General features: G+C 39.3%; 2 protein-coding genes across 4 annotated transcripts in view; one reads left to right on the top strand and one right to left on the bottom strand.

Annotated features, from left to right (window-relative positions):
- CENPF (centromere protein F) overlaps nt 1–15,710 on the top strand; it is a 59,315-nt gene extending 43,605 nt beyond the window's left edge. For 2 of the 3 annotated variants that reach the window (XM_063443831.1, XM_063443832.1), the window contains exons 15-21: nt 1,012–1,164; nt 1,589–1,762; nt 5,150–5,311; nt 7,109–7,265; nt 11,377–11,871; nt 13,487–13,674; nt 15,487–15,710. In XM_063443831.1, the coding sequence (XP_063299901.1) occupies nt 1,012–1,164; nt 1,589–1,762; nt 5,150–5,311; nt 7,109–7,265; nt 11,377–11,871; nt 13,487–13,674; nt 15,487–15,687 (1,530 nt within the window). In that variant the 3' untranslated portion in view covers nt 15,688–15,710. Of the gene's footprint in view, nt 1–1,011; nt 1,165–1,588; nt 1,763–5,149; nt 5,312–7,108; nt 7,270–11,376; nt 11,872–13,486; nt 13,675–15,486 lie in introns of those variants that run through there. The other variant, XM_063443833.1, reaches the window with a different exon arrangement.
- A 2,819-nt stretch (nt 15,711–18,529) lies between these two features.
- Nucleotides 18,530–24,595, bottom strand: part of LOC134587457 (spermatogenesis-associated protein 7 homolog) — a 222,910-nt gene continuing 216,844 nt past the window's right edge. Inside the window, exon 11 of the mRNA XM_063443834.1 lies at nt 18,530–19,040. Within this exon, the coding sequence (XP_063299904.1) occupies nt 18,939–19,040 (102 nt within the window). The 3' untranslated portion in view covers nt 18,530–18,938. The remainder of the gene's footprint in view (nt 19,041–24,595) is intronic.

The following is a 24,595-nucleotide window of genomic DNA, read 5'->3' as shown; positions in this document are numbered from 1 at the left end:
TTGAGTTCAACTCCACTGACCTAAACAATCCAGGAAGTAACAAGATCTGGTGTCTGACAGCCAGGGATGTGACATGGTTAATGTCTATTGAAATCTGTACTTTTGCAAAATGAAATAAAGATGACACTCTTCACACACAAAGCTTTTCATTAAGCCAAAGCGCTTTTAGGGTCTGGAGTGTCCCTATAAAGCAACTAAATTTGAGTTTTACTGCATACCGTGGGGGGAGAGTTCTCTAAATAGAACACTATAGTGTTACGCATACAGTCTGTATTCCTAACTCCATGTTTTTTCTTTAATAACAATGTCTGTATCTGTTAGGTACTAAATTGTAACCTATGCATTGTGGAAGCAATATGTCAACCAAATGTATGTAAATGTATGAAGTCCTTTCTACGCCTACAGTGGCAGGCACATATAATTGTGTGCGCATTTAACCCCTCTCACGATAAGCAACGTAAGGCTGCATTTAGCATTGTGAAATGTAATCATACTTAAAATTTAGTAGGGAATCTGGTGGGTTTATATTATCCACTGGTGGTATATGTAATAGTACAAATATGCAATTCTTGTGCCCACACCTGAACAAAATATAGTGGAGCTGAGCTATTAAACTTGTGTAAAAGTCCAGGAATTGTATTTATTTTAACTATAATTTTAAATGCAACCAAAACATTCCAATTCAATATAGGGGTTTTCCATAAAGATAAGTTGATAAAATAAAAACTTGTTTCCTTGATCTGAAATTACCCGTTTAACCCTTTTTATATGTGATTTATCACTCTTGGTTTTTGCCTTCAGTTCTTGGTAGGGGTTTAAAAGGTTATTTGGCTATTAAAATACCTTAAGATTAGAGTTCTAGCAAATATTCTCACTTCATATGTTAATCTTCCGTTGTGAATAGACTCCAACTACTTTTTTATGTTGATTGATTAGAATGTTGGCAATCGATTTATACATGGCATTAATGCATTATTAACAGATATTTTGTGACTCGTATATAACCTGTAGGTAAACGAGCTATCAAAAACCTGCAGTGATTTACAGCTCAAACTGCATGATGCTGATCATCGTGTCAAAACATTTCAAGAGGCGGACTCAGTGGAAAGGAAGGCCCTTGATGAGCATATCGAGAAACTTCGGAGACAAAATGAAGAAAGCAATGTGAGTTATTGAGTTTTTACGCACACATTGGTATTAACTTTCAGTTATACATGACTTTCATAAAAGTAAGAGAATTCGATATAGAAAGCATTTATACATTTTCTGAGTAGCTGAATGAATCCAGTGAGTCCAAAGAATCGGTTCATTGTTGTATAGAGCATCTCTAAAATGAATTGGTTTTCTTTTCTTATAAAATATATGCACCAGCATGATCTGTAGCAGTTCAAAATAAAATAGTGGAAACAAAAAAAGTTTAAAGATTATGGAAGTAACTCATATTGTGTGAATCTAAAGATGTCATCTGTGGTTGATTTGCATATGTTATTTGTAGAGCAGTCATTCTGTTACTGTTACAGATGCAGTATAAATGCACTAGATATCACAGCACTGTATTACATACCCTAGATTTATGTTCACTTTCTAGACATTTCTAATATCTGCAACATCTCAAAGAGCCGAATTAGAAGAGACTATTACTAACCTTCAGAAAGAATTAGATGCACAGACCAAGAAAACTGCGCAAGATATTTCAGAATTTGAGAACCGTCTCCTTCAAGCAGATTCGAAACAAGCTTTGCTTAATGAAATGATGGAACAGGTAATTAATCACATTCATTTTTTCCTAGCTGTCTTTGCAAACTACCAAATTCAGAATACATTGGCAATATTGAATAATAAAAAATGGTTATATGGTTGGTATTCAGAGGATTATAAAGTTAGGCATTGTTGTGATATTTGCTTGTAATGATCAACACAACAACCTGTGTCTTCCTCTGTAATAATGCAAGAAGCTGGAACACTAACATGCTTTCTTACTTGTCTATGAAGCAAAGAGTGCCCCTGTCTGACTGGACAACCCCTATGACACATTATGTGTCCTAAATACAGGGCTTGCAATTCAAAGTTTTATGCCACTAGGGTAGGGAACCACCAATATAGATTTTTGAGAGCCAAAGCAGATACATATTATCTGTCGCCTTTCGGGCCATTTGCCAATATTCTGTACATTTAATGCCTATTGTCGTTAATTTATATGCTCCCCTCCTAGAAAAATGCTCAAAGAGCATTTTAAACTTAAGTTTAACTTGCCTTAATCCAGCTCTAAGCAAAGCTCCCCAGGGCTGCTTGGCGCACCCTAGTCTAATGTCACGGGGGCCTCAGCATAGTCCAATGAAAGGCTTCTCATAGAGAAGCCGTCGGTTGGACCATTTTACCGGTTCTGGGCACATCCTCGGGTAATTTGACACTGTATAAGCAAACTTTTGCACTTTGGTTTATTATTTGGTTTATTTGTTTCTTGGATTTTTTTTAAGCGCAAACACTACAATCTCACTGTTTTGTATGTTTCTAAGTGTTTTATGGTTTGCACAAGGCAGTGCTTAGCAGCTAAGAGACTTTAATTATATAGGTATTAGAGATTTTTTAAAATTTCTTGAGGCTCCTTCTATACACACTAATACTACATGCACGCTCTCTGAACTGACATGGGGAGGGTGAGTGGGACGGAAGGGTGGAAAAGGAGGAGGGATTGTGTGTAGTAATAATGCTGGGGATTGGGAGGAAGGAGGGCTTCATTAAGGGTGGGTAGGAGGGAGGAGAGTGAGGAAGCAGTTGTTTCTGTTGGCAGTGTTGGCAAACATAAATTATGCACAGAATTGACATTGGGAATCCTGGAACAGAGTACTGTCACATGTGCTGGAGTGAAACTTCTTCCCAGCACACAACTAAAAATATCTGTGTATGTGCAATGTTTCAAGCAACATTGCATATCCAGACTCCTACCACCATGACCACTTCAAAAAGCAGACATGATCAGACAGTAACTGAGTTTAGCCTTATTCATATCATGTTCGGGTAAGGTATTATGCCTGGGTTGTTCAGAGGCAATTGCGGGTATCCTGTTTGATAGGAGTGTTTGGTGTGGGCATAGACATATGAACCACTATCACAGTATCATACAATTGGCATAGTAGGAACAGGTTTGGTTTTTATGAACTCAGTTGGCGAGGCTTTGAGAAAAGTTCGGTCGGTGGAATCAGGGGGCGGGGGCCTCTAAATACCTCCCACTTCTGCCAGGCTTTGCTCCAAAAGGTTACCTTGGTGGAGAGAGCCGCTCTGCATGAGGATTCGTAAATCGGGTTGTGTCAATTAGTTGTAAACACGGTGTTTGTGGTCGGCGCCTCCAGTTTTTTCCACGATTTACTTATCATAGCCAGAGCTGCAATATTAATCTGTTATATCAGATGCTTTGTTGCTTTGGGTAATTTGGGTGGGTAGTTATGGAGCAATAGACAATCCAGTGTCTTAGGCAGGGTGATTCTGGTGCTGCCCTGGATCAGCGTAGTTATCGACACCCAGTACGGTGTGATTATCGGGCATGTCCACCAGATATGGATCATGGAGCCCGTTTCTTTAAATTTTGATGAATCAACATGATTTCTTCACAAATCTGTCTTTAACTGAACATGCTGACAGCACTCACACTCCTATCACTCTCACTCAGCCAGTACATTCTGGAATCTAGTACATGCTGGAGTCAGTGAGTTCCCAGCGTGTATAGTGCTGTTAATGATAAGAGTGTGATTGCTGAAAGCCATAGTTAAAAAGAAATGTAATTAGTCTGGTGTAAGACATTTGGAAGTGAGGACTAGTATGAAATGGGGACAGTAAGTGGATTGGTAAGTTTACATCAAGCTTGGGCTTTTTAATAATCAAAGTGATTGTTGTTTGCCAATAGCAAGGAAGATATAGAAAAGAGAGCCTGAATATGCAGGAGGGAGAGTAAAAAAGATGCTAGTGATTATCAACAGGAGAGAAGAACAGAGACCGTAATGGGCACTCAAAGCACCAGAATATCCTGTGTTCATTGCTCAGGTTGTGATGCAAAGAAGTCTCTGCAACGGTTTGCAAGTCACTTCCACATTTCTTTCCAGTGGCAGGGGTTTGATCTTTTGGATTTGGGTCTCACTTTCTCTTTGCAATATAACATACACCAATTGTGCATACACTGGGAGTATCTATCTCCTCCCTGAGCTCCAGATGAAAGTATCTGTAGCCAGTAAGTCTGAAAAAATATTGCGTACAAGCTCATTCACAGTGATGGTGTGAATAAACTAGCAGCGGCAGCATGGCTAATGGGTGATGAATGGATCTGTGACTGCAGGTTGAATTCACTTATAAACAGGGTAGACTGTTTGGAAGAGTGAAACATGGAGCTTAAAAATTTATTTATTTTAAGAGTTTTACCTATAACAGCTTGTATATGTGATACAAGAATGTAGTGTTATATTTCATAACTGCAAAAAAAAGACAAGTTAGTGAGTTAGACATTATTTATCTCTCAAACAGCAACATTTTTGTCAAGATACATATCTGGGTATTAACGGAAGGTGAGCAGTCAGTTAAAGTGAAACTATAGTCACCAAAACAACTTTAGCTTAATGAAGCTGTTTTGCTGTATAGGTCATGCCCATGTAGTCTCACTGCTCAATTCTCAGCCATTTAGGAGTTAAATCACTTTGTTTATGCAGCACTAGACACACCTCCCTGCATTTGACTTATACAGCCTTCCTAAACACTTCCTGTAAAGAGTCATCTAATATTTACACTTCCTTTATTGCAAATTTTGTTTAATTTAGAATTTCTTATCTGCTGGTCTGTTGATAGCTTGTTAGACCCTGCAGGAGCCTCCTATATGTAATTAAAGTTCAATTTACAGAGCATGAGATAAACACTAAAAAGTAAGTAAGTTACTTCTGATTGAAAATGAAAGCATTTTGTTTTCATGCAGGATGTGTCCGTCACAGCCAGGAGTGGTGTGGCTAGGGCTGCATAAACAGAAACAGAAAGGTGATTTTTTTTAACCCCTAAATAGCTGATAATTGAGCAGTGATCTATACACAATTTTTTTTTTGATGACTATAGAGTCCCTTAAATGTTGTATCAAAATTTTGTATTTATGTTGTGTTCTATTATTTATTTTCAGCACACATGTGAAATTCAGAGTTACAAAGAGAAAATGACTGTAGCTGAAGCACATCTTAATGCATACAAACATGAAATCGACCACTTAAAAGCAAACCGTGAAGAACTGAAACAGTCCCTGAGCGATTCTCTGCAGCAAAATCTGGAGTTAAACCAACTGAAGGTAAGTGTTTAGTTTGTCACTTGTGTTTATCTGGATTGTTCCATGCATTATGTGGCTTATATGACAAACTCTGGGCACATGATTGCTTGGAAATTTAAAAACATGCAAACGCAGCAGGTTCATTGTGCTATATTTATATTACAATAAAAATAGTGAGAGCACACAGTAAAATAAAATATTTACCACAATCTGTACATATAATAGTGGGATCTATAAATGAAATATAAAGGAAAAAACATTGGGTAATACAGCTACAAAGAACTGTATGTATTAGTACATCTATGGACCCACTCACATGGTTCTGAGCCACTCCACAAGCTGGCTCAGGCTATGGGCTCTAAATACAGGAATATGGTGGCAACATGAAAAAAAAAACAAAAAACAAAAAAAAACCTTTTGTGCTGAACTGGTAAACAAATAAATTCTTCCTATGGTTTAGTATCAAAGGCATGCAATCCCTTTTGTGTAATTTAGCACTCATATCCTGTATCCTCCATATCCTGTATCACTCACTAGCTATCTGAGTGAGTACATTGAGATCGTTTAGACAGTTTTGTTCTCTTAAAAATAAAAATAAAAAAGGTTATCCATCTGCCGGCCAATTGGCAGAAAGCTGCTGGTACATTACATATGCTTTTGCTGGTTTTAGCCTCCGTGAATAATGCAAAGGTTCTGTCATTAATGTTAATTTAATGTGCTTTCTGCTGCCAGTCTGAGGTGCTGTACCCTAAGCAGCTTTAGCATTAAAGAGCACCTGTCACTTTCCAAAAGGCTACACTTTACTATACTTAATAAATATACTTTTTTAACTATTTAAAATATATGTATTCTGAAGATGACGTCACTATATTTATTGTAAGGAGCCATTTTACACGATGTGCATTGTACCACCCCTCCCCCCCCCCCCCCTCCTCCTCTTCAGCAGCTTACCTTATTCCAGAACCGGGCTCCCTTGGCGCTGGTGACCACTCCTCCCCCGCCGACGTCAGCTCTCAATGCTTTCCTATGGACGCTCTGCGCGATGGAGGCATTATATGCCTCCAGCGAGGCAGATGCTCCTCTAGTGGCTGTCCAGAAGACAGCCACTAGAGGCTGGCTTAACCCCAAATGTAAACCTCTCTGAAACTGCTATGTTTGCATCTAAAGGGATAAAACCTGAGGGACCTGGCACCCAGACCACTTCATTGAGCTGAAGTGGTCTGGGTGACTATAGTGTCCCTTTAACTTTTACTTCTCTTTTTCCTGCGCTAAGGCTTTCTTGGCGCTGCTCACCTTTTGCCTCCTGTCATGTAAACTAGGAAGCATGGCCTTCTCCGAGGTGGTCCTATCCAAATTATTCACCTCTTTTCTACCTTTTGGAAAGTAAGGAACATTACCTCAGTAATTAACCTCTGCATTAACAGATGGAATCTAGACAAGAATACTGGATAAAGACACTGTCTGCCTATTTACAAGAACTCAAATACTGAGGAATTCCTCAGCAACTCACAGCCACTAGGCACTTAGAAACTGCTAAATGTTCTGGTGAAACATTCTACTCTCTCTCCCTTCTACCTCATTTCAGTTAAATAGTCTGAGATCTCTGTGTCCGTGAAACAACTTCTTTAAACTTCTAGGAGGAAGATTGGTGCCTGGAAATTCCATGCTAGATATTCAGAGTAATTTTATTTTTATTATCTACTATTTTAACGAATTAAGGGAAAAGTGGGGTAAATCCACTGTGGAAACGAATATCTGTATATAATGTACAGCTGGCTGTAATCCTAATTTGGAATATGTTTTTGTCAATGTATTTAGGCGGATGTTACCGCAATGAAGAAGGAAAATGCCATTACCTGCCGTAATCTTGACCAGTGGATGAAATCGTGCAAACAGTTGGAACAGGAAAAGGGACAGCTGGAAGAACAGATCAGACAACAAGAAGTGGATTTGAAAAGCTTACAAGAAAAACAAAGTATGTTATCTATGCATATGCACAAAAGCACATTGTGGGAAAGTTATGGCTTCCTTAAAAATATTATTTCAGTAGGTTGGTATAAATAATTTTTTGCCTAGCTGTTTATGCCAATTTTAGCATCTTTCATAGGGCCAGAGTGGAGGAGGTAAGATGATGCACCGTCACATGCCCTTCACCGTGGAAATTCATTAAAGGGACACTATAGTAACCAAAACAACATTGGTTTAATAAAGCCGTTTGGTGTATAGATCATACCCCTACAGTCTCGCTGCTCAATTCTCTGCCATTTGGAGTTAAATCACTTTGTTTATGCAGCCCTAGCCACACCTCCCTGCTTGTGACTTACACAGCCTTCGTAAACACTTCCTGTAAAAAGTCATCTAATGTTTTCACTTCCTTTATTGCAAATGTTTGTTTTATATAGAATGCTTTATCTCTTGCTCTTCTAATAGCTTGCTAGACCCTGCATGAGCCTCCTGTATGTTCTTTATTTTTTTTGTGTGCTTGAGTGAACATAAGCATCTCATAATGCCACAATAGCATATACAAGGTTGGTGATTTTACAGCGTTTCACATTTATGACATTTAGAGTTTAGCACATTTTTAGGTGAAGAGTTAGTCAGGCAATACATACACGTCTTACGATTGTACACAGGAATTAAAGAAAAACGCATAAACAAGATGTGGTGAGTGACAGGTAAAGTAATGACAAAGTCAACTATTGTACTGTGCTTGTATAGTATCGGTACATGAGAAGAGTTATGCCCTGCATTACATCTAGACTTAGGTTTACATTGAGGATTAGTGCTGCTGTGCTTTGTCTAGGGGAGCAGAGTAGAGGACAAAAGGCATATCATGCATTTCAAATGATCGAGCATAGGTGAGACCACTGCAGCCGAGCAGACTTGTTGTTTCATGCGTCTGCGTGAGACCCGGCCGGGAGAACTGTGTAAGCGTAGGGCAAAGCTGTGTGTTGCATCCTAGCGTGTCAGTCTCTAGGTGGCCTGAGGTGAGTAGTTGTTTCTGTTGAAGCACATTCCGTGTCAGGCTGTGGGAAGTTCCATGCTGGTGCCGTTTGGTCAGGTGATGGGCATATGATGTTGCTGTTCGTTTGTTATGGGTTCATAGAACTCCTCCGTCTCCTACCTCGGCCAGGGTGGTGCGTGATGTAGGCAGATGGCCAGTTGGTTCTCCTGATTCCTTCCTCTCTTTAGCTGGGCAAGTGGAGCGGCTCTAATTTGCAGGCAAGTTGAGTTAGGTATTATGCACCGCCGCCATCTTGGATTGTAGGCCTTTAGCGTTTGGCACCTGCCAGTTTGCTCTGCAGCCAGCTCGGGTCTGTCACAGTGGGGACCGGGATGACCCCCCGGTCCAGAGGGGGGGGGGGAGGGAAACGGGACCGGCAAGCCCCCAACCTTTTAGCGTGTGGCAGTGTGGTAAGGAGACAGGGCAGCCGCCGTCCACCCTGCTCCCTCCAAAGTAGGCCGCAGCCTCCGAAGTCTCGCGCTTCCCGTGGGGGTCCAAAACTCCCGATCTCGGGGTCCGCTACCTCGCCCACAGCTATGTGGGTATTTTCAAGCTCCGTTCCGGTAAGAATAGGTGCCTGTTGTGGCTCAAAGGCACGGTTCCGCCGGAGCCCCTCCGACATGCGACAGCATGGCGGCCCGGCCCTGCTCCCTCCTTATGTTCTGAAATTCAAATTTCAGAGCAGGAGATAAAAACTTTTAAAGTAAGTTACATCTGATTGAAAATTAAACCATTTGAAAATGAAACCATGAAAATGTCAGTGAAACGTCATAGGCATGATCTAACAAAAACTGCTTCATTGTGCTAAAGTTGTTTTGGTGACTAGAGCAGCAGAGGGAAATGCATTGGTCTGCCACGGTGGAAGCAAGGGTGGAATGTGGAGTATGTATACTTAATTGTTTAAATGATTTAAAATAAAAACAAACAACAAAACATTGCCTATAGCTAACTTTTTTAGTCCACTATTTGGTTGTGTTGAAAGTGAAAACACATTTGCTTTGCTATATATTTATAATTTGTTGATGTGGTCCATTTGAGACTTTCCTATTTTGTTAAAACACTACTTTTAGATCAGATTGCAATACAATATTGTGACTTTAATGCAGAAGTTATTTTTCATACTAGCGTAGTTACTTTATTTTTTCTGTTGTAAGCAAGAACAATAAATCTTTTACATCCATTAATTTGTTTCATGCTTACTGGAAGGCACAAACTGTTCTCTTAAAGGATAAATAAAATCCTTCATGTTGTAATGTAGACATTCAATATATATTTTACAGTTATTTTTTTACCAAGAAAAATTCAAGTTTCACAGAATGATTGTTTGATCTATTTTGTGAAATATAGTTTAATGCAAGTAATGAAAACATTATTTAACAAAAATATTAGAGGGAATGTCACTTTTTTCCTTGTTAAATGAATACCTACATTTTATTTATATTATCCCTTTGTGATTAGTTCTTGCAGATATAATTGGTGTAGGCATGATCCCACATGTGGTCTGCAGCTGGGCTTTAACTACAATTTTAACAGTTGGGAGATAATTTGCGAAAATACATTTCAGCAACACCTGGAGGGATAAGGTTGGACATGCTTGATTTTAGCAGGTTAAACCTTCGTAGCAGTAATCTGTAGCCCTATGGTTCCGGACACATACCACTGTAGAGAATCATAAATATGCCCCCACCGTGTCCGACAGCCACTAGTAAATGTAGAGATTTCAAAATGTAAACGGTGCCATTTCTGAAGAATGGCACTGTTTACAACATCACAGCTGCAAGGGCAAAATCTATGCCCCTAAATCACTTCACTAAGATTAAGCAATTTGGGAGTTTAGACTGTCTTTAAAGGGACACTATAGTGTCAGGAAAACAAATCAGCAGCTCACCTTATTCCAGTGCCGGGCTCCCTTACCTCTCCTCCCCCGCCGACGTCAGCATCCTCGTCCGACGTCACAGGAGCCGAATGCGCATGCGCGGCATTGCCGCACACGCATTCAAAGTGTCCGTAGAAAAGCATTTTTCAATGCTTTCCTACGGACGCTCTGCGTGATTGGGGCGTAATATGCCTCAATCATTGCAGATGCACCTCTAGTGGCTGTCCGGAAGACAGCCACTAGAGGCTGGCTTAACCCCAAATGTAAACATAGCAGTTTCTCTGAAACTGCTATGTTTGCATCTGAAGGGTTAAAACCTGAGGAACATGGCACCCAGACCACTTCATTGAGCTGAAGTGGTCTGGGTCACTATAGCGTCCCTTTAACTAAAATACTTTTTGTTGTTTAAATTGACCTTTTTGCACTTTTTCTGTTTGAATCATTTTTTTATTTTTATTTTTTTTTAATGCTTTTAGAGTATTTCGACATATACATAAGGCAAGTGATATAACAGCACATTTTCATGTAATGAACTGGGGCAGTGAGTCTGAAAAAAAGTTTTACAATAAAACATAATTTTGACAGATTTGTGATTAAAACTGGGTTGTTCGGTCACTGCTTTGCCACACACGGAATAGTGAATAGTGTTAAAATGGCTTGTCTATCCTGGTGCCGCTCCCTGTCTCCAGTACTGCAGATGGAGAGCCAGAAGCTCTCTCTTTTTTTTAGAAAAGCCTAGTTTTGTGGGGCATAGCTCATTGGTTTAGATCAATCTGCTGACACTCTTAGCTCAGGAGAGATAAAAGAAGCTCCTGGTTAGGAGATGCCAGTTCTCCATCAACAGTAGTGGTTTGGAGTGGCAGATCACAGGTAAGAAGTCATGTGTTCAAAAACTGTTTGACTAACTTCCATGGGAGGTGTCAGGGTAATCCTCACAGTGAGCTGTAGTGGTTATGGATTCTTGGAATTTTTGTTTAACGAATTGGAACACTGGTGGTGGTGTAGCTGCAGTTCACTCTGCACCTTTACAATATTTCCTGTTTCGGTCACATTATCAAAACAGTCCGCAACACATGAATTACTGTCTTCTCTGGATTAGTTAGACTATTATTGAATGAGCACCTACATCTTTGACTTTGTTTGAAACCGATACATGCTTTAAGACCAGATATTTCCAATTATGTAATGTCTTGCCTTTTGATATAGGTGCAGAAATGGACTCTAGTTCCAATGACTTATTGTCAGAGCTAGAGGAATTAAAACAATCTTTGGAAGAAAAGACTGCGGAGGCGGATGAGAGCGTTGAAAAATATTGTACTTTAATTATTGAAGCCCATACTCTGGAGAAGGCCAATGAAACACTGAGAAAACAAGTGGATTTGTTAACATCAAGGCTACAACAACTTGAAGCCAGCAAAGAAGTCCAATCTTCACCCCAGAAAGCAAACAGCCTATTGAAGAAGTGTAATAGCAAAGGCAGAAAGGACAGAAGGTCTACGCAGGGCACCGCAAAGAAATCCACTAAAAGACAAAGAGCTCAAGAGTGTGCAGAGGATGTCGAGGGGCAGAAATACACAACGCCTACAACTCCACGCTATACTAAACGGATTAAGAACAGTGCAAGCAGTACGGTTTCTACACCACAGTCAACTGACGATGCATGCTTTGAGCCAGATGGACTTCCAGAGGTTATTAAAAAGGGTACAGTTTGATTTATTTTCTATATTCAAATTGTTTCAGATAACTTTTGCAGCTTTATATCCTCTTCTATATTATGTTTGCATGTGTGTTTTTATCAAAAGTCCTGCTTATGTACATTGTGTATATTTCAAATGTTATTTGGTGAAGATTTTTTTTATACACCCTAAATATCCAGACCGATATTTCTAGTGAAGACCTTACTTTAGTGTAAAGTAGTTTTTTGTTGTACTGTTACAGTATCTTGTAAATGACATGGACCTTTTGATAAAGGGAAACTGCATCCCCTCTAGTAATTAAAGCACCTACCTACTTGACGCAAGATACACCAAAATGGAATTTACTACTAGTTAAATCGGCACATTTGCTAAATTGTGGTAATTCTAATTTGGTTCAGTAAACCACATTTAATTTTATAACAGGACAGGAGGCTTCATATTTTGCACATAATCTTTCTTTACTAAAACTCCAGCAGCACAGGTTTAACAATAAAGTTTAGTGAAAAAAACATTGCCATAGGGTATAAAAGGCCCTTCCTCTTGCATAATTTCCTCTTTCTTTGGTGCGAGATAATCATAAACATATCCTGCTATTACAATAATTAATGATAACGACGAAGAATCAGACTGTAAATGATCCAAATCCCGACTGGAAGATTGTCGTAGTGTGTGAAGACGATCCCATGTATTGATCCATGAAGAAGAATCAAACTGAAAAGAAACAAAAGACGTGAAAGGGATTTGGAAATGAACTGTTTGTCCTCATTATTATTATTATTAGCATAAATAATATTACCGTTTATAAAACGCCAGTTTATTCCGTAGTACTTTACGTAAAAGGAATTTATCAGATGAGACAAGAATATTTTAACTGAAATAGGTAGCTATGATAGAGACATTAATATAGTCAAATTGTATGTATTAGGAAATCATAACAGATAGCAGTCGTAATTTCAAGATGTGATATGAAATAAACCACATAATAAAGAGATAACCACACCCCCTGAATTCAAATCTTGTATTGAAGTACAACCCAAGGAATGATAATTAGGGAGGGAAAAAGCAGGGTGGGAAAATACTCGCCTCCTGTCCTTAATAAAATTAAGATTATAGGTACACTGCGCTAGCATAATCTACAATTTTAGTATACAATCCCTGCAAGAATTGTTTTCATTTAATGCAGGTTATCTGGAAATAATAATCAGATTACAAAACAAAAGCATCTCTAGCAAGAACGATGTTCAGTCTCCGCATTATATTTTATACACCAGCATTTACTAGGAGTGAGGGAATCATTAACCCCAAAATGTCTTGGTTTGGTCATTAACATTGCATAGATAAAACCCAAAGCATCCCAGACTATCTCTAAAACAAAAAAATGCAGAATCTAATTTTGAGATTTAAAAATATATTTTATTTCATTTGTTAAAGTAATGATGAATCTTGGCTACTGCTGTTATTGTGTTCTGTTTTTTTTTATGATGCTGGTTGAGTAAAGACCAACTCCACAGCATACATACAACTGAAGTATCCACCGATTGGCCAACATAAACCGTCAGATTGACTCTGTTAACTTGGGTCTCTTGTCAACTTTTTGCCTTATGTATTTTTTTTTATAGGATTTGCTGATATCCCATCAGGAAAACGAAGTCCTTATGTTCTCAGTAGAACAGCTCTTCCCAGAAGGAAAAGCCCACGTCTTGCTGGCCAAAAACAATCTCCATCAATACTCTCAACACCCAGTGATGACCTTGAGAACCTCCAGAACTTCCCTAATGTAACAGAAGGTGGCAGCAAAGCACAGATGGTAACTATACTGCTATTCTTGCAAAACACTCAGCACTGGAATAGTCTGAAAAAGCATGCAGGGTCATTAGAGCATTTGTGTGTACGCTTACTTATTCATGAACCACATTATTCAGAAATACATTAGAGTACAAAAAGAAAACCCTATTCATATATTTAAAATAATGAAGACTCCTCGTTTAGTATTATCGTGGTTTGCCACAAAGGGTGCTAGGTTTGGAATGCTTACATAGTGTTTCTTTATCTAAAGGAACAAGGCAGAGCAGATATTGTAAACACTATTACAGTAGCTTTATGAAGCAGTTTGCTTCTGTAATTACCCATTATTTCTATTTTATTCACTACACAGCCTATACAGTGTGCTGTTCACCAGTAGAGCATAAATGTGCTGTATGGTATATTAAATATTTCTAAATTATTCAACTGGTTTAAATAATGCATTTCATGCTTTCTGCTGGTATTTTATTCTGCGCGAAGTATGAAAAGACAAAGGAAAATTATGTAGATTATACAGCAAGCAATGAATAATGTTCAAGTAATTAAATAGGTTTTTGTCATATGTAAGATCCTGACGTTCAGAATTGTAATAGGCAGCTGTAGAAATGTTCAGTTTTTCAGAGAAAAAAAAAGGGGAACTTTCAGAGCACATAAATAACAGCTGATACAATATGTAGAAGCCAGCAACCTGACTCTAAGGAATTCTGCAATGTCTTTAGGATTCCACCACACTCTCCAGACCTGTAGCAAGTGAGCTTGTAGATGATGACATGTTCAAACAAACACTGGCATTTGTTAACCTCAATGGGAAATCAATGGTGTTTATCTTTCTAAAACCATACAGTCTGGATTTCTTTATTTTATTTTTTTATCCAATCCTTTGGGATTTGTTTTTTCCAAGTGTCCCTAGAAGTGCATACCATTGGATTATTATGCAAATCTAGTCATAGTTTGCTTACTGAATTACAATTTTCCCTTAGATTGCAATGGAGAAGTGTGTGTGTGTGTGTGTTTATATTTATATATTTTGGACACCTATTTCAACACTTTCCATAAACAGCCACACCAACCACTATTAGAACTACACAGCTCCATTCTCACTACCGCTAAATTTATGCTCTATGTCAGTTTGCTGTTAACTCGATTCGGCCAAAATGCAAATCATTTCTCAGGGCATTCCTTCCGCATAGGGGCGACATCATCTGCTTCCTCCAACCACATTCCAGCTCATATAATCAAAACTATGGGACGCTGGAAATCTTCTGCTTTCATACCAAATTTATTCAAATTACAAAACCTCAATTATTTGGCCAAATCACGAAAAGCTTGCCGTAACTCTTTAACTGGGTTTGGTATGTAAACATGTTGCTCCTTAGGGGAAAGCCGGTCTTCTTACCTCCTTTTTGAGGCGTGTAGTGCAAAGTAAGGAACAGGAAGTGGAAGAAGTACTTGGTGGTGGTGGCAGCATAAGTGTGCATACTTTGAGAGTAAAGTGTGCTGAGTTTAGTGAGATGACATCTGAGGCTAGGAATAATCATTGGTCTAGAAGGACTCCAGACAGGCTGATGGCCTGATGCCAGGCATGATCATTGATATGTCCACTTATTTTACTCATTTTATTACAGAATGTTGTCTTTCATTATGACTTTACACAATCCGTCTGGGTGTCATCTTTTAAAAAGGCAAATAACTATTTGTTTCCACCTGTGAATTCAGTTTTATTAAAAGGGTTACGGAGAAGAGAGAGAGAGAGAGAGAGAGAGAGAGAGAGAGAGTATATTTATATATATTTACATACATTTTTTTTTTCTTTCAGTTGAGCAAAGTGGAGTTAATGCAGCTGGAGGCAGCAGTAGGATCTATGGAACTCTCATCTCCACTATCATCTTACAACAAGCTGAAAGGTCCCGTGTATGAAAGTCCAAACGTTTGTGAAAAAGAAGCGGGCAACACAATAAGGAACGTCAAAACTTTACACGAACAATCTGAAAGTGAAGAAACGTGTCATGTACAATAATGTACTTTGTATTATTATTCTATTTTTTTTTAAACTCATAATGTAATTAGTGTATATTATATACAAAAAAAAAATACAACTGCAAAAATATAGAAAGTTATAGACAAATTTTTCCTTTCCTAACTAGTGGCTAAAACTTTCATAATTGCTTCAGACTCTATGCACAGCCAAGCTTCATCTTAAACTAGAGAGAATAGTAATCTCTTTTTTTGGTTGTAGGGGGCCAGGAGACCCTCAACATTGTCGTTTTATTTGTGTATTTTACCTAGGGCAGCCATTTAGCTACACCTACACCCCATAACATTTTTTTCTCTATGAAATGGTGATGCTTGGAGTACCTGGGCATCCTGATCACTTGATCTTGGAGGTAACCATAGTTTAATGGGGGTTTTATAAGCGTGACATTATTGTTATTGTTATTGTTGTTCGTTATCTCCTTTTCATACCAGTAGAACTGTTTCCTCTATTTTCTCTGAATATATAACCCATTAATTGTATTTATTTCTTTTTTTTTAAAAAAAAAGGCTATGCTATCATGACATCTGTAAATGTGTAAATATTTGTACATATAACCATTTTTATTAATGTTTTTAAAAGCTGCATTTTTCCCCCCGCAGTTGACTTAATAGTGTACGGTAAAATTCATGTAGAATGTTACAAAGTTGTACAGTATATTTTCTACTTGGATTTTTATAAAACATATATAATTAAATCACTGGTTTGTTTTTTTGGGGGGGCTATTATCGTCCTGTTTTGTTTGCAATTTTTATATAAACTGTTTATTATATGTTTCTCTACACTTCAAATTTTCTTACGGCGGTGTAACCAAGAGATAACTATCCATTTGCTTTTAAACTCCTCTTCCCATGACTCTTAAATCAGCATTGTTGGAAGTTGTAGTTTTCTACATACTGGTGACCTACCTGTTATAACCTTGTACAGGTGGTGGATTTGGAAATATGACCCATCACTCTTTTTATTTAGTAGCATGGAGTTGACCCACTTTCTTTAGTTAATTACGTTACAATTGCTCCATTTATAGAAAGAAAAGGTGTTATGCTGAGGAAAAATTAAACTAGATTAACTCAATACGTGTTGGGCTATGGCGAGGAGTCTGTGCATATTAAAAGAAGAGTTCCATACAAGGAGTAAAGGCAAGAGGAAGAATTATGATGATTTCAACATAAGTAACAAACTGGGATAGAAACTTTAATGGTGTTTTGATACATATATTTTTTTTACGGTCCCTCAAACAAAAACCTCTTTTCAGCTAAGTGTTTAAACTATTACTGTTATAACAATGGCTTTAGAAGCTTTTAAATTCAGTAATTAAGTTTGTTTTTCATTTTTTTCCCATTAAAATTAACATTAATTTGAGACAGATTCTTTCCAATTTTAGATTAAAATAGCCAAGCTGCAAACACAGAAGAGCTGGAGAATTTTTTACATCTGTCTATTTTCGACGCATAATTTGAAATTCTTGGGTCCAATTTAGGACAATTCTCAAATAAATAAATTAACTGTTCCTGTGCATTACATTTTATGCAATCTTTTCACACATTAATATAAATCCATACTTTGCTAGATCCTTACACTATGCCCAAATAGAATTCAGGTACATTGCAAATGTATTTAGAGACTACTATGGTCTCCAGACCTTTTAGTATATTTAGCCCTCACTCTTTTTTAAATGATTGTCTTAGATCAGTACCACCTGCTACTGTTTCAATCTAGTGTAATTAATAGCTAGTCTTTGTTCGAGTTATTATACCATGTTATACCACAGAAGGGTAGATTCATGGGAGCGCATTTACAGTGGGTGTTGGATCACTTTCCTGAACTTCACCATTAGAGGGATGTCATATGGTCATAAACCAGGCTATGGAACTCTCTAGCTATAGCATTCCCCCCACATCAAAAAAATGTGTAAGAACTCCACAAAACTTTATATTTGATATCTGTACCATAAAGCATTGAGGGGATCATCTCAAGACTATTTTTTTATATACTTTTGGTTTCTGTAGCCACAGGGGAGAGCAGCACTCCAATTTTTTTTTTTTTTTTTTTTTTGGCTTGAGGCATGTAACTGAAAACTCTATGCATTGTACCAACACCACCACCACCACCACCACCACTCATAACTGAGGGTATTGTTACTGTTGTGCTGTGGGATTAACATATACACCATGCACACTGTGAGGTATATTGCTGTGGAGCTCAAGGATGCTTTCATAAACACAACTTTACTGTGCATGTACTTGTGTTTGCATCTTATCCCCAAATTCCTTAGCAGACCAACATTTCTGCTTTTCAGAGATTTTCAAAGTAAACAAACTATATTTTGTTAACCCCTTAAGGACAAATGACATGTGTGACATGTCATGATTCCCTTTTATTCCAGAAGTTTGGTCCTTAAGGGGTTAAAGGGTGAAGTTGGACCGAAACGTGTGTGCGCGCGCATGCATATTTATGTATTTGAGGCATTGGTGTTGTCATGGAGATTTGCTTTAGATTCAAACCCACAGTGATTTTGGAATCTGGCAACACCAGTCAAAATCAAGAGCCTCTCATTCTGGTCCATGGGGTTAGATCTTGGCCAATAAACCTGTGTCTGGAAAAAGTAGTTTGTCCCCAACAAAAGATAACTTATCGGTTGCTTTCCAGATGATATCTATTGCTTGACCGACTACACTGATTGCACCCTATTTCTTGCATAGCAAAGGGGAACTCTGAGCCGTACTCAATAATTTCACAAATTCTTTATTCCATTATAAAAAAAATAGAACATTATTCACAATGCTCAATAACATTGTTGATGTTTTTTTTTTTTTTTTACTTCTTCTAAACATTTAAACAGCATTCAAGCATTATATTCAAAATATCAGTTTGCAAACCACTTCATTTTTAAATAATTAGTGTCGTTAAAAATAAGCGACTGCACCTCTACTGGTACTGTATTCCTGGCGAAGATAATGTCCGGAAGCGATGCTCTCACACACTGCAGTTATATTGCAAATAGTTCATTTATCAATTGATGATGTTTTTGTGCAACATGCGCCTGGGATTTCCAGTAAATGATGTGGAATGCTTTTGTCATCATGCATATTAAGTCAAGCTAAATAGATTAGGCTTAATTTGTTAAATTTCATATTCTTCTTCATTGTTCTGTGTATCTGGCATTACATGTGCTTGTCTTCCTATGTTTTCTGGGTATCCAGGAGCTTAGCCAATTTTCCATCCAGCGGGATATTTTAAGAATTATATTGAGCCCCGTCATAGCTGATTGAAAAGTCCAATTTTTCATTCTTCTCAAGCTCATCCTTCAGGTCTCGTATTAAGAGCTTCTTTTTAATCTGGAAACAATAGCAAAGCTGGTTAAATGTTAGACATTTTATAAATTAATCTTCTCTCTCTCTCTTACTTTTTCTGTACATTGGGCCTGACAAGTACCTTTATATACAACATGGAGTGCAAGATCCTTTTATATATATATATATATATATATATATATACACTGAATAAAATTATAAACGCAACACTTGTTTTTGCCCCCATTTTTCATGAGCTGAACTCAAAGATCTAAGACTTTTTCTATGTACACAAAAGGCCTATTTCTCTCAAATATTGTTCACAAATCTGTCTAAATCTGTGTTAGTGAGCACTTCTCCTTTGCCAAGATAATCCATCCACCTCACAGGTGTGGCATATTAAGATGCTGATTAGACAGCATGATTATTGCAAAGGTGGATTACCTCGGCACAAGAGAAGTGCTCACAAATGCAGATTTAGACATATTTGTGAACAATATTTCAGAGAAATAGACCTTTTGTGTACATAGAAAAAGTCTTAGGGGGGCGGGGCCGGACTGCCGAGCGGGAAAGTCGCATGAAAGCGCAGCTCCTGCTAATTTTCAGCCATAACCGCTAATAATCAACGAAAACCAATATTTATGGACCGACAGCAACGGTACTCAGTGCCGAGGAGGTGCTGGATCCAGGGAGAGGCCAGCTTTCCAAGTTTCAGTCCCCTGGAGGGGAGGTCGCCGTCAGACTAGTTGAGGCCTTCGCCGGCGGTGAGTGGGGCGGACGGCCAGAGACCCAGCCCCAGGCGGAACCGGCCCCGTTTCCCCCCCCTATGGACCGGGGGGGGTGATCCCGGTCCTCACCCAACGGCTAAACGAGCAAGGCCCAGGGAGATTACCGCTTCGCATGGGGACCCGGGCGCACTACACAAAATGGAGGACGCCATGTGCACCGCAGCGAGAGAAATGGACTACCAACATAACGAGCACTCGGCAATGATCGGCACCTCTGGAAGGAGCCTTGGGGAGGCGGAGAAGCCTGCGACCCTCATGCCTCGCACCATAGACCATCAAATGAGGCCTACACTATCCCGCCACCGAGAAACACCAAGGGTAAGCAGGGAAAGTAGCTCGGCAGAACCACTGACTGCACTTACTTATCATGGAGAACAGGGACTACTGCACTCATCGACATGCCCCCACAAACCGCCTATAGGCTTACACGCTAACCATAAGCTCTGCAAAGCGTCAGCTCAAGCGAGGGGACACAGACGACACCAAGCGACAGACTTTCCTGGACTTAATATGTATCCCAGCGGACTCTGCCAAACTGATGCCTGATCCGGGTGGCCCGCAGGACACAAACCACTGGACTCTGCCCGAACCCCCACTCTGGTGGCTATTTATACCCAGCAACACTATCTAGTTCAACGAGACATCTAGTTCAACGGCTGAGCATGTAGCGGCGCATACCGAAGAGGCAGCCTACCCGTCCCACGGACGATTCCCAGGGCCTATACCAGCCCGCGCAAATCAGACCAGCCTGGGTGACAATACTCATTTAGACCCATCTTAATACCATGTTAAGCCTCAGTACTCTTTTGTTTAAATATATTAAGGCTGATCCAACGTTAAATACAGCCATAGTTGCAACGTATAGCTTAATCAAACACATGTCCTTTACATTGGCCTACCACTTATGCCTAGCTTTCCTATTGGGCTGTGACCCAGCTAAGATAGCTTAACCCATGTCAGAATCGCTAAACCTGCCTTAACTATCTAAATGCTCAACTCAACCTGTTTATACACATGTCTAGGTCGTTGTGCATTGCTTATCGACTCCCTGCTGTAACTAATGTATTATAACCTACATATGGAATGCCGTTGGGGTACCATGTGTATGCCTGTAACAAACATACGCACTACAAAAATAAAGAATAAAAAAAAAAAAAAAAAAGTCTTAGATCTTTGAGTTCAGCTCATGGAAAATGGGGGCAAAAACAAGTGTTGCATTTAAAATTTTGTCCAGTGTGTTTTTTTTAAATATATATATTATACACACATACAAGGTCTAGCTCATTCACTAAACCGCTACTTACAGTACATTTTTGGCAGGTCCAACTCTAGCAACCTAATGACTGCTCGTATGAGAGCAATCCACCTAGTTGGGAAATCCTTCCTCCTGGACTCTCTGCAGGTCAAGGTTACCTAGGTCCCTGGAATGAGGCACAAGTGAGATGGAGGGGTGAAGAACTAAGGAGTTCACCTGGACTCCCAAATATTTTTTATAATGAAACCAAGAGAAACCTACCTGAACATGAATACATCATAAGGGTGCTTTTATAAGGGTGCTGTTTAGTGCATGAGTGAGTGAGGGGGATCTTGTATGTTGTATGGATCGACCCTCCAACAGCACCCTATAATGTATGCATGTTCAGGTGAGTGCAGCCTTTTGGTTTTCAAATATATATATATTTTTTTCTCTCTCTCTTATCTGCATGTTGAGTTGGGAATGCTGGGATACTTAAGAGCTTATATAACTGTGAATGTGTATCTGTCACGAGGAATTACCCTAACATGCAGGGTGTAGGATAACAACAGACTGGATAGAATAGACATATTACTGGTCGTTAGAGTGGCTGTTAACATACAAAAGAGAAAACATAGTCAAATACAAGTCTATGTCAGGATAACAGAGAGGCAGTGTAAATATAAAACTAGCCAGAGTCCACTAAACTAACCAAGAAAGGGTTACAGAGTCAATAACTTAGCCAAGGTCAATAATAACACAGTGTAACAAACAACGATAGGGCACAGTAAATAAAACGTGTTTAAATAACGCTATGTGTGATATAATTGGTCCACATCATGCCAGCAACCCCAGAATATGTGTGAAGAGGTGAGAGGGGAGAGGTATGGCCCATAGCCCAATGGGACAACCAAATGCACATCCTGGTTTAATTGTCCTGTGGCATTTCAGCAGGTTGCTAATGGTCTTGGGGAACATTTAATGAGCTCATATGATAAAACTCATGGGGTACAGAAAGTGTGTTTGGGGACAACACAGAGATAATTTTCCCATCATCTCTTAATCCCCATTACTCCACCTTTGTTGAAGTGAGAGGAGGTAACTAATTCTGGCTCCCTAATGGTGTCTAAATGTTCTCCTGTGGGGGTCAGTGGTGTGCATCATCATTGTGTATAGTTCATAATGTGTGATTTCAATTTATATATATGTGTGTGTGCAATGGTAAGAAACACAGTTTCTGTAACACAGCATACAATGTGTCAGTAGTATTAATACATGCTGTTAACACTGTACGGTGTGTTATCGTTGGTTACCAGATCAAAGACTCTCTGCAGTTGCCTGATTGCTCACAGGAGGCAAAATATAATGGAAAACAGTTTTGTTAGTCTGATCTAAAATGGACTTCGCTTCTAAATGTAAAAGAGTAAAAATGGACTGCAGAAGTAAAGTTATTAATAACATCATTAACTTAATACCACGCTGAGCTGGTTTAATGATTGAACAAAAACCTTCACCCGAGAATTTTCCTAAAGGAAAATCCCAGTGGTGTTAACAACCAAGCCTTAATCCGCTTACAGTTAGCATCACTCGAGGAAACTTGTCTCTAATTTAAGCCTCTCTCATGCCTGTTAGAAATTATGGTTCCACAGCTCATGTGTGATGTTCCAAAATGATGATATGATAATTTGTTTTTGTTTTTTTAGGTAATTGACAATAGAGGGGTACAATTTTTTTTTTTTTTATATCCAGTCTGGAACAGACTGGTACAATTCTTGGAATCCTGGATGATTTGTGGTCCTGTGGGATTATTTGCAAAGTAATGAGATCGAGAACAGGAATAGAACCAAGGGACAATGGGAACAGTATTTAAATAGTTTTAAAATCTCATGTGTCTGGTCTACGAGCACAGAGCGAAGCCAGTCCTGAAAATTTTGGGATACCGTATTTTAAATAGGAATAATCTTGGACATTGGTACAAGTCGTGGACCAATTTAACCCCTTAAGGACCAAACTTCTGGAATAAAAGGGAATCATGACGTGTCAGGCACGTCATGTGTCCTTAAGGGGTTAAAAGATGCTGGTCTAATAGTGAAGAAATGATACTTCACACAAAGCAAATTGGTGATCCACACTCGTGGTTAATCCCAAACAGTACACAAGAAAAAAAAAATCGCGAAAAAATGCTGTGTAGGTCTAAACACATAAAAATAATAAACGTGAATAACACGAATCGGAAACTTGAGAGCAGGACAACCTTGCAGCTGCGGAAGAGGGGAGAGACTGTCAAGATTCCTCCATGTTGTCTCGGAACTCCTTCATATTGATTTGATTCCGATCGGCATTACCCGTTTGACTTCCGGGTTTCGCTGATCAGTCTCTGCCCATGTGTCTGATGTCATGCGCTTCCCTTTAACCCCTTAAGGACCAAACTTCTGGAATAAAAGGGAATCATGACATGTCACACATGTCATGTGTCCTTAAGGGGTTAAAAGGAAGCCGCGATCGCATCTAAGAGGCTCATTCAATGTCTCTTGTGGAATTGCTCTCAATTTCTCTTGTGGTTTGATGTGCGCTCGCTACAACTCTGAAATTAACTTCAACTCCCATCATTCATGAATGGAAAGATAAGTTCACCAGTGTTTGCAATTATAAATTGGTTCTTACCATAAATTATGTATGAAGGATACAGGGATACTAAAGTCTGCCCTCTGGGATTCTCCTTGATCTCTCTCTTTTTTTTTTTTTTTTGAATTCTTTATTTTGACCGTGCATAGAGGAACATACAGTATTGCACAGCCACAACAGCTTGTGCCAGATAGTAATACAACAATAATCATTGACATTTGTGTGGCCTGTCGATTCTTGCACTTTTTATATTTTAGTCGCAGCCTAGTGAGTTGTATCCCATAGCTAGGGGTATGTGCCCGGTATAGTGATGGGGACTTATCGTCCCGTTTAGGTTCCTTGGTCAGGTGCCTTTTTTAGTCTGAGGTCAGTCGTGGCGGTGGGTCCCTGATCGGTTCAGAGTATGTGCGTGGATCTATACGGGCCGTACCTTATTGTGAGTGGTGTTCAGGGGGCAGGTTCCCTACACGGTAGGGTCCTGTCCTGTTCTGTCTTGCTGTGTATGTTACGCCTGGTACGCCTGGCTTTGTCAGGTGTTGTCGCGTGTTCTTCGTCGTACACCTGTCAGGCGGGGGGGGGGGGGGGGAGGAGGGTGGATCATGGCTTAAATGCCGGTCCGTCGGAGGAGGTAGGGGTGTAGTGTCTCGTCCAGTCGGTAACTATATATGGAGTAGCTAACGATAAAAAAACATAAAAATGCATAACAAAATAAAGAAAGAACAATGGGTTAACGAAGTGTCCTTATTGGGACTTGGCTGCTTCATGTTGCTGTAGCCTCAACTCGATTCCGTTCCGCTCTGCGTGGAACAAAGGGTTGTACTCGGTCAGGATTCCACTGGTGAGTCGAAGTAGGCCCTGTTTGGTTCGCCGTAGGTTGAAGAGAGTCTGTAGGCAGGCCCAGGGTGTGTAGCAAAGCTGTCGCCTCTTCAAGGGAGCTTATTGTGTATTTGGTC

The sequence above is a fragment of the Pelobates fuscus genome, chromosome 2 (genome assembly GCF_036172605.1).
Source record: "Pelobates fuscus isolate aPelFus1 chromosome 2, aPelFus1.pri, whole genome shotgun sequence".
Taxonomy (NCBI): domain Eukaryota; kingdom Metazoa; phylum Chordata; class Amphibia; order Anura; family Pelobatidae; genus Pelobates; species Pelobates fuscus.
This window is presented reverse-complemented; position numbering and strand designations above follow the sequence as displayed.